Source organism: Eretmochelys imbricata, chromosome 14 (genome assembly GCF_965152235.1).
Source record: "Eretmochelys imbricata isolate rEreImb1 chromosome 14, rEreImb1.hap1, whole genome shotgun sequence".
Taxonomy (NCBI): Eukaryota; Metazoa; Chordata; order Testudines; family Cheloniidae; genus Eretmochelys; species Eretmochelys imbricata.
In genome coordinates, this window is record NC_135585.1 from 55,544,880 (window position 1) to 55,554,702 (window position 9,823).

Genomic DNA, 9,823 nt, shown 5'->3' on the forward strand with positions numbered 1-9,823 from the left:
AAGATGGACAAATTGCTAAGGAGGAGCACAAAAGAACAGCACAAGCACATAGGGATAAAATCAGAAAGACCAAGGCACGAAATGAGTTACACCTAGCAAGGGACATAAAAGGCAATAAGGAGAGGCTCTTTAAATACTTTAGGAGCAAGAGAAAGACAAAGGAAAGTGTAGGTCCTCTACTTCGTGGGGAAGGAGAGCGAATACCTAACAACATCAAGAAGGCTGAGGTGTTTAATGCCTATTTTGCTTCAGTCTTCACTAAATAGGTTAATGGTGACCAGATACTCAACACAATATTAACAGCAAGGGGGAAGGAACACAAGTTGAAACAGGGAAAGAACAGGCTAAAGAATATTTAGATAAGTTGGATGTATTCAAGTCAGAAGCTCCTGATGAAATTCCCCATGGGATACTTAAGAAACTAGCTGAAGCAATCTCAGAACCAGTAGCCATGATCTTTGAGAGCTCATGGAGGTAGGGTGAGGTCCCACAGGACAGGGAAAGGGCAAACCTAGCACTTTTCTTTATAAACGGGAACAAAGGGGACCTGGGGAATTATAGACCAGTCCTCTTAACTTTGGTACCTGGAAAGATACTGTCACGGAGTGCAGGGGAGTCCGGGGCTGCACCCCTCTTCCTGGGATTCCCTGAGACTCTCAGCCAGCCAGTAAAATGGAAGGTTTATTGGACAATAGGAACACAGTCTCAAGCAGAGCTTGTGGGTACACCCAGGACTCCTCAGTCCAGTCCTTCTGGGGGGCAGAGAGCTTAGACCCCGGCCCTGGGGTTCCCTGCGTTCTACCACCCAGCTCCAAACTGAAACCAACCCCCCCAGCAGGCCCCCTCCTCTAGCCTTTGTCCATTTCCCGGGCAGAGGTGTTACCTGGCCCCAACCCCCTCCTGGCTCAGGTTACAGGCTCTCAGGTCTCCCATCCCCAGGGAAACTCCCCTGCCACATTCCCAGGTCAACACTCCCCCCTCCCTGCTGCGTCACAGATGCTGGAACAAATTATTAAGCAATCAGTTAGTAAGCACCTGGGGGATAATAGAATTATAAGGATTAGCCAAGAACAAATCTTGCCAAACCAACCTAATTTCCTTCTTGGACAGGGTTACTGGCCTGGTGGACAGGCGGGAAGCAGTAGACATGATGGATCTTGATTTCAGTCAGGCTTTAGACACAGTCCCGCAGGACGTTCTCGTAGGCCAACCAGGGAAATGTGGGCTAGATGACATGATGGTCGTGTGGTTGCACAACCGTTTGAAAGGCCGTCCTCAGAAAGCAGTTCACGGTTGTTTGCTGTCCAAGCGGGAGGGTGGATCTAGCGGGGGCCCCAGGGGTCAGCCCTGGGTCCAGTACTAGTCTATAGCTTCATTAATGGCTTGGATAATGGAGTGGGGAGCCCTGCAACATTAACTCCATGTAACCCACGTGGGCACTGCGGCTCTCCAGTCCCATCTAGTGCCTGACAGAGGTGGCCCTGTCGGCAGTAGAAGCTCCCACTTGAGGATCCCGAGATCGAGGATTCAATTCCCCTGCCTGCCCACCACCCACACAAGATGTTGAGTTACACCCTCCACTCACCTCTCCCGCTATTCACCTTTGCCCCGCCATCGACAGAATGTATCCAGAGACACCTGTCTTTTATCTAGCACCTCCTTCTGGCTGCTCGGCGAGCCACCGGCCCCGCTCGGTGATGGCCGCTTAGACACCCACATCTCTATGGAGGAAGCCAAGCTCCTGCCGGTGCCAGACGTCCCTTTCCTCAGACCGCACTGCAGGTGAATGTCAGTGGGGCCGTGACACTCACCTGCAGCCTGCTCTGAGAGGGGAGAGACAGGGACCCACCTGCCTGGCCTCTGCTGCAACCTCCCCATCCCAGTGGCAGCCTCCGCCCAGCCCTCTACCCACGGTCCCTAGACCTTCAGCTTTGGCTCTGCGAGGGGAACAGGGAGCCCCAAGCTCAGGGCTGGGCACGGCTTTCCTGTGGCACTTCCCCAGAGGGGACGTCCCAGTGTCTGCTCGGCAGCTGCTGCGGCTCTGTGCAATGAGCCAGGTGGGTTCTCAGCACCGTCACAAGCCGAGCCCCAGCCCCCGGGCCCCAGCCAGCCCCCAGGGCTGCTCCAAAGGGAAGGGCCCGGGGAGACTCACCCAGACCGCGAACTTCTCTGCCCAGCTCCGCGCCCCATCACCCCGGGGGGGCACCCCCAGCCAAAGGGCCAGGCAGCATGGGGAGCATCACCAGGGAGAGCTGGGTTCGGCTGCCCCCTTCCCCGAGTGCCGTGGGGAGGGGAGGGGACACAGGGTCCCAGCACCCGCAGCTGGCCCGGGGTCAGGCCCAGACAGGGCAGGACGTGAAGGGAAGCAGGGGAGACGCCAGGCGGGTGAGGTTAATTTAACCCCCTTGGTGCTGTCTCCGTCTGAGCCACGCGGGGGCCCTCGAGAGCCGCCTTGCAGGCGCGGGGCACAGACCCTGGGCAGAGGGAGGCCTGGGCGGATGGTGCGAGGGCGCCGCCCAGTGGACAGTCCCGGGAACGACGGTGCTGCCCCGTCCCTGAATTCTGGCTCCTGCCCTAGACGCAGAAGGGGCTTCCCCCCTCTCGGACTCCTAGACCCCCAGGCCAGAAGGGACCATTGTGACCATCTAGTCTGACCCCCCTGTACAGTGCAGGCCAGAGACCTGCCCCACGATAATTCCTAGAGCAGATCTCGGAGAAAAACAGCCAGTCGTGAGTTAAACATCGCAGGGGTGGGGAATCCACCACAGCCCTGGGGAACTTGTTCCACTGGTTATTTCCCCTGTTAAACATTTACACCTTATCTCCAGTCTGAATTTGTCTATCTTCAACTTCCAGCCACTGGATCATGTTATGCCTTTGTCTGGCACATTGAGGAGAACCAGTATCAAATTTCCATTCCCCCTGTAGGTACTTAACGGCCTGTAATCAAGCCATCCCTGGGGACAACCTGGAACTGTGGGACCACTGGGCCTCCTTCACGCTCCAGCCTGGGCTGTCTCTCACAGAGCTAGGTCAGTGATAAGCAGCAAACCCCTCCAGGTGCCCAGCCTATGGAGCCCTACACCCTACACCCAGCTAAATTGCATGAATGTTCCCCGAGCCACTCATGCATCACACACAGAGAGGCACCAGCCAATCCCGCCAGTCTTGCACCCCAGAACTATACCGTCTGACATGGCTCAAGGGTCCCTTGGACAGTGCAACATCATTAATTAGTCCGCCACTTCGACAAAGGGTAGTGAATATGCGACACCCCTTGTTAACCTGAGCTGAGATTCCCTGAGCACTTCCACCAAAACTGCACTGGTTTAGGTAAAATATGAAACTGATTTATTAACCACAGAAAGCTAGATTGCAAGTGATTATAAGTAGAGATAGGGATCAAAGTTGGTTACATAAGAAATAAAAACCAACTTGTAGTCTAAATGCTACAGACTAAGCAAGATTTGAATCAAGCAGTTTCTCACCTAACTGGCTGTTTCAGGCACTTTACTGTTCTTATTACACAGGGGGAATTTCCTTCTCCGCCTAGGACCAGTCTCCCCAGTCAAAGTCTTTGTCTTCTAAACGATCTTCCAGGTGTTGAGATGGGGGAGAGAGGCCAAGTGGTGATGTTCCTGTCCCTCTTTTATACTTTCTTCCAGCTACTAGGAAGACCCTTGCTGTGTCACACTGGGCCGCCTCCATCCTGTAAGTGCCCTCTGAGTCGGTCTCTGGAATAACCAGGAGTCCGGTGGCACCTTAAAGACGAGCAGATTTCTTTGGGCAGAAGCTTTCGTGAGTAAAAAACCCCCTTCTTCAGATGCATGGAGTGAAAATGACTGAGGCAGGGATAAATTTACTGACACATGAAGAGAAGGGAGTTACCTTCCCAGTGGAGAACCAGTGTTGATTGAATTGGGGTGGAGTGGGGGAAGGGCAGAGCGGGGTGGGAAGGGGTGGAGTGGAGGCACTCCCTGGGGCGGGGGTGGGGGGGGTCCCAGGCCCTGTACCGCCCTAGGGAATGGCCCTGGGCAGGGTGTTGAGGTCTGGCAGCTCTGATCTCGGGCCATGTCCTGGAGTTGGTTGCAAAGAACTTCCAGTTTTGACCCGTTTCTATAGTGAAACTTGAGTCCTGCTGAGCTAGACCTTAACCGATCCTTATACTAAAGTCTTACAAAATAATTCTTTGACCAATCCTAACGTATTGCAAAACCACTCTTTACCCCGTCATACCCCACCGCCTCAGCTGATTGAAACCTTGCCCAATTAGTTATGCAGCAGACAGGAACAATTACAGAACCGGACAGAGCCCAGGCAGACAAAGAGCAGGGAACTGGGGACCCTACAGGCCCAGCAAGAAAGAGGCCGAGAACTCACAGCCACAGGCATTGATCTGCGAGTTCCTGCCAGGCAGATGCCATCAAACAACGTTTTCTTGAACCATCTTAAGATCTGTTTCGGTAGCCGGTGGTGATGGTAGCACGGGAGCCTTCTCAGCCGCCTGACAGTTCATTGTTTTGACATCATTCAGAAGGAATGTGAGGACCTGACTTCCTGCTCCTTGGCTCATGGCTGCTGCTGTGCTAATGTGGCTGCAGAAAATGGCCTCAGACCTTACAGCAGTGGGGGCTGGGAGCCAGGACTCCTGGGTCCTATCCAGCTCTGGGAGGGGAGTTGGGGTGAGTGGGTTAGAGCAGGGGGGCTGGGAGCCAAGCTTCTTGAGTCACCAAACTCTTCCTGCTCCTGCCCCCCGTGTAGGCCCTGTCTCCACACCAAGGTATGGGGGGGGTGCCACAGTGATGAGAGCAGGACCCATTCTGTCTCTGGCCCTTTCCCACCCTTCCCTGACCCCCCAGTTGAGCCCAAGGTGAAAGTTTCCCCCACGAAATTGGGGTCCCAGCCCCATCCCGACCTGCTGGTTTGCTTGATGATGGGGTTTTACCCCGGGGGGATCGAGATCAAGTGGCTGAAGAACGGGCAGGAGCAGACGGCCGGGGTGGTGTCCACGGAGCTGCTCCAGAACGGAGACTGGACCTTCCAGATCCTGGTGATGCTGGAGATGAGCCCCTGGCGCGGGGACGTCTACAGCTGCCAGGTGGAGCACATCAGCCTGTGGGGCCCCCTCACCGTGCACTGGGGTAAGAGCCTCTGGCTGTGGGGCCACCCCTGGGCCTGCAGGGGCACCCCTGGGGGAATGGGCCTGGGGCAGAGAGCTGGGACGTGAGAAGGGGAATGGGAGGCCAGGCTGAGACTGAACCCTGCAAGCTCCTGTTTTCCCAGCGGTGCAGCCTGACTCTGCCAGGAGCCCGATGCTGACGGGGGTCGGGGGCTTCGTGCTGGGGCTGATCTTCCTGGCGCCGGGACTCCTCACCTACCTGAAGGGAGGTGACTGGCTCCGGCGGGAACGGCGACTCCAGGGGGTGTGGTCAGGTGGGCTGCGGGGAATCTGGGCCTGGGCTCCCCTTGGCAGAGGGCTGGAGGAACCCAGGCCCCCCGTGCTAGACACACCATAACCTGGTCCGGCAGGGTATGTCTACACTGCAATTAGACACCTGCAGCTGACCTGTGCCAGCTGACTCAGGCTATGGGAAGGGCCCTGCCCCAGGGAGCTCTCAGCCCAGCCCAGCCAGCGACTTCGCGGGCCGTAGTGTTGTCAGGGCTCCCTGTGGGTAGCTGGGCCTATGTCCCACGGGCAACCCGCTTGCTTCCCGGGCACCCCAGCCCAGCCTGAACACCCTGCCAGGACCCTGCTGGTTCTCATGCCCCACCCGCGCCCACCGCCTTTGTGTATGTAGCCGTGTCTGACCCTTGCACCCAGGCCCTGGCTCCTACAGCCCCTTGTGGGACCCGCTGGGCAGCCCCTGTCACGGAGTCCCCGAGCAATGCTCTGGAACTGCTCCCCATGAAGCCGGGCAGGACTCTGGGGAAGTCTCCTCTCGGGGAGCGGCCTGTCTCCAGGGCACACAGCTCCCCCGGCTCCACCTTCCTGGGTCTGACCTCGGAGCATTCAGACTCCTCTGCCCCTCCGTGCGCTTCCCACAGCAAGTCCATCCAGGCAGGGGTCCTGGGGAAGCCAGAGGATCCTGCACCCCAACTCCGCAGACAGGCGTGACTCTCAGCCAGCCAGTAAAACAGAAAGTTTATTAGACGACAGGAACAAGGTCTAACACAGAGCTTGTAGGTGCAGAGAACAGGACCCCTCAGCTGGGTCCATTTTGGGGGGCAGTGAGCCAGACAACCCCGTCTGCCCTTCACTCCATGTCCCAGCCAGCCCCAAACTGAAACTCCCTCCAGCCCCCTCTCCTCTGGGCTTTGTCCCTTTGCCGGGCCAGGAGGGCACCGGATTCCTTTGTTCTCCAACTCTTTAGCTCTCACCTGGCAGGGGGGAAGGGCCCAGGCCAACAGTGGCCAGGAAACAGGGTGTCGGCCATTCTCTGTGTCCAGACCCCTGCCCACACCTGCCCTCTAGGGCTCTGCAACGATCATACACCCTTACCCCAACCCCTAGATACTTAAGAACTGCCTAGGGGAAACTGAGGCACCCCCACACTATTCAGAGGAAACATTAAGAACAGTCCCACTTCGTCACAGCCCCACCCTGGAAGAAGTTTATTGGATGGCACAGGCCAGCACCGGCTTTCTGCAGATCCTGGATCCCAGCGATCCCATGGTGCCCCCAAATGTCCAACGTCCCCTGAACGTCCCAGAGGGAGAAGAATCCCACCCCCCACCCAGAGCCCCGATCTCCCAGGGCCCCGATCCAGTCCTGCCCTCGGGGCCCTCAGCCCTGGAGCCAGGCATGGATCCAGCCCCAAGGTCCATGTCCTCAGGAGACGGGCCAATGCCCACGCCTGGGCTGGTGCTGCCCCCTGAGGCACTGGACTCCCCTGGTCCAACGTCCTGGTAGACTCTGGAAGGAGAGAGCAGAGGGGATGGATTAGGGGGTGTAAAGGCCCCACCCCCACCCCTGAGAGGGAGAGGACTCACCTGCGTCTGCTCCTCCACAGCACCGCGGCCACGGCGGCTATGGCCAGAGCCCCCAGGGTGATGCCCACGGCCAGGCCGGGGCCCCAGCCCCTGCCCTGCTCTGTAAAATACAGGGGGTGAAGCAGCGGGAACAGGCCCACTCCTCACAGATCTCTCCACCCTGTCCCATTCGCGCTTCCTTCAGCCCCCACCCTGCTCCCGCACCCCAGTCCTGTCCCGTCCCCCTCAGCTCCTCCATCCTCTTCCCCCTGGTCCATCCCCCCACTCTTCCCTTCTACCTCCCTGCGCCCCAATCCCGCTGTCTGGACCCACCCCCGTCCCACTCAGGATGTGCAGGAAAAGCCCCCAGAGACCACGACCGCACCCCCACCTCCCAGGGACGTGCCCCTACCCCAGGGGATCAGCAGGCTCTGGCCCCCCAGGCTGCTGTGCTCCACCCGGCAGGCGTAGCTGTGCCCGTCGCCCGGCTCCACGGCCAGGGAGCTGCGCAGCTGGTAGGTCAGGTCCGCGTTGGGCAGGATCCCGCTGGAGCTCAGCCGCCCGCCCGGCCCCACCTCCTCCCCGTCCTGCAGCCAGGCCACGCGGACGGGCCGGGGGTAGAAACCGGTGACCCGGCAAACCAGCAGTAACGACGCGGGGGTCCCGGCTGGGGGAGGCGCTCGGGCAAACACCACGGCGACCGGCCGCTCTGAGACAGGGGGAGAGAGACGGGGCGGGGGAGAGGGACGATTCAGTCTGAGCCTCAGGGACTCACTCGCCAAGCCCAGCTCCATTCCCCGGGGTCAGGCGTTGGTCCACTGTCCTGGCCAGGCCCCAATTCTGTCCCCTGCAGTTACCAGGGGTGAGGGAATCCCCCTTCACTTCCTGTCCTAAACGGCTGTGCGGTGCGGCTATGAAACGGCTACCGTGCTCCACCCCAGCTACAGCTGCATTTGTACACCAGGCCAGGGGTCCCTGGATAAACGGCCCCGCACTTGACGCCAGAGGTGGCTGCATCTCAGTGAGCAGGGAATGGTGACCAGCCTCACCTTGCCTCTCCAGAGACTCTCTCCCGTACACGACAAACGTCCTGAGCAGATAGATGCAAGTTATTCTAAAAAAAAACTGAAGCCTGGCGGACGCGCTCTTATCCCAGTTGAGAAGGTCCCGGGCGTGGAGCGCCAGCTTATCCTCTGAACGAGCGACCCAGGTGCCCACGTCCACCTCAAAGCTCACGACGCCCTCGCCGTTCCCCGCAGCGTCATAGAATCCCCTCGAGGTGCCGTTGGGGTGCAGCTCGCAGCCGAGGGAGGCCTGGGTAACAAAGGGGTCTGGAGCAGGAAGGGCAGGGGGGATGAGGAGGGGCGTCTGGAGGTTACCCGGGGGGGGGCAGAAATCGAGAGATGGGGGAATAAAGGTGCGTGATAGGTGCCATGAGGATGTTTGGCCACAAGACGGCGGCAGGATTGTGGGGCGGCCCTGGCTGGAGTTACGGGTACGTTGCCATTTCTGTTTAAAATTGATTGTTCGAAGTGCTCTGAGGCTCACATGCAGCCTGATTGGCTCGAAAATCGCTGCGTTACAACGGGGCCTGAGGTAGAGGCTGTCGTGCAAATTTGGGGTCCCTTGGTCACGCAGTTCCTGAGATACAGACCCCCGCCCACATGACCTGCTTTCAAAGGGTCAGGCTCCATGTCAGGAAAGACCAGGAGCCTCGGCTCAGGGAGTGGGACGCGGGGCCTTTCCCCTCTGGGGGCCACCAGCTCCAATCAGCCTAAGGGCCAGGGATTGGCTGTCTTTACCCCGCCGACACACTCAGTGGCTGTGTTGAGTGTGTCAGTTCTTAGCACACACACCCCCCCCCCAGTAGGTGTGGGGAGGGATCCCCTCAGCCGGCTCCGTACTCACAGCCCATTCCCTGCTGCTGAGCTATTCTGGTCACTGTGAGGATGAAGTCGGACAGGGAGCGATGGATCAGCAGCTCCAGGTCCTGCCACTGCTTCGGGGTCAGGCCCTGCTGGGCCCAGGGCTGCAGGAAGCGGACCTGGCAGGTGCTGCAGTTCAGGGAGTGGGTCTCCAGGTCGCCCAGCAGGGCCTTCAGCTCCATGTCCGCGGAGCTGGCGTTGTGGAATCGGGAGGTTAGGAGCACCCGGAAGGTGACAAACCCTGGGGGGACAGGAGGGAAGGCTGCAGGGGTGGGGGTAAGAGAAAACAAGTGGAGAACAAAGCGGGTGGGGAGAGAGATTAATGAGTCTCCCGGGCTCCAGAATCTCCCTGCTGAACACTAACCCGCCTCCCGCTCTTCCTTCACTAGCCCCAGGTGGTGCTGCCTCCCGCCCCGGCTTTACACCATCCCCACCAGCCCAGTAACAAAAACGGCAGGGGGGGGTCCCCACTTACCGGCCAGGGCCCCCCATGCCCAGGGGAGGAGTAGAGGGAGTAGCATCCTGGCAGGGGAAGGGGGATCCGGGCCCAGGCGGGCGTCAGGGCAGCGGGACGAGGGGCCCAGAGTCGCCCACATGCTCTCGGTTCTGCCCCAGGGCACACGCCTCTCTGCCAACTTCTCCCCGTCCGTGTCTGCTCAGACCTGTCCCCTCGGCTGCCAGCCCTGAGCCAATCAGGGCAGAGGGAGTCGGGGAGCGGAGGCAGCGCGGGAGGGGGATCCCGGCAGCAAGATCAGAACCAGGCCCTGTCCCCGGGTCAGTGCGTGTGTGTGACGCCCCCTCCATCTCCTCCAGCCTGGGGTACCATTGCTCCCAGCCCAGCCCTTAGCGCCGCCCTGGGGCAATGGGGCCAGCCCTGTCTGCCCGGGCAGAGCCCCCTGCTGCCCCTGTCCCGCTGCCTGCAGCACGGA

The 9,823-nt window shown here is 59.5% G+C and overlaps 2 protein-coding genes across 2 annotated transcripts; one reads left to right on the plus strand and one right to left on the minus strand.

Annotated features, from left to right (window-relative positions):
• The first annotated feature begins 451 nt into the window (after nucleotides 1-451).
• Nucleotides 452-5,516, plus strand: LOC144274201 (DLA class II histocompatibility antigen, DR-1 beta chain-like). The gene is made up of 4 exons (XM_077832831.1): nucleotides 452-474; nucleotides 2,929-3,032; nucleotides 4,860-5,141; nucleotides 5,284-5,516. Exons 1-4 carry the CDS (start codon nucleotides 452-454, stop codon nucleotides 5,514-5,516), a joined length of 642 nt encoding a protein of 213 aa, XP_077688957.1.
• Nucleotides 5,517-6,612: 1,096 nt separating this feature from the next.
• On the minus strand, nucleotides 6,613-9,415 carry LOC144274202 (antigen-presenting glycoprotein CD1d-like). Its single transcript, XM_077832832.1, has 6 exons — nucleotides 9,370-9,415; nucleotides 8,878-9,156; nucleotides 8,019-8,300; nucleotides 7,382-7,678; nucleotides 6,991-7,090; nucleotides 6,613-6,913 (listed from the first exon to the last, which is right to left on the minus strand). The coding sequence occupies exons 1-6, from the start codon at nucleotides 9,413-9,415 to the stop codon at nucleotides 6,613-6,615; spliced, it is 1,305 nt and encodes a 434-aa protein (XP_077688958.1).
• Between the last annotated feature and the right edge of the window lie 408 nt (nucleotides 9,416-9,823).

Bases quoted from the DNA above. Each gene is read 5' to 3' on its own strand.
- LOC144274202 (XM_077832832.1), bottom strand. From the start codon at position 9,415: ATGCTACTCCCTCTACTCCTCCCCTGGGCATGGGGGGCCCTGGCCG. The intron at 7,679-8,018 runs GTGAGGCTGGTC...CCCCTGTCTCAG, and splicing joins AGAGTCTCTGGAGAGGCAAG to AGCGGCCGGTCGCCGTGGTG. The intron at 6,914-6,990 runs GTGAGTCCTCTC...CTCTCCTTCCAG, and splicing joins CTGTGGAGGAGCAGACGCAG to AGTCTACCAGGACGTTGGAC.
- LOC144274201 (XM_077832831.1), top strand. From the start codon at position 452: ATGATCTTTGAGAGCTCATGGAG. The intron at 475-2,928 runs GTAGGGTGAGGT...TTCCCCCTGTAG, and splicing joins ATCTTTGAGAGCTCATGGAG to GTACTTAACGGCCTGTAATC. The intron at 5,142-5,283 runs GTAAGAGCCTCT...CTGTTTTCCCAG, and splicing joins CCCCCTCACCGTGCACTGGG to CGGTGCAGCCTGACTCTGCC.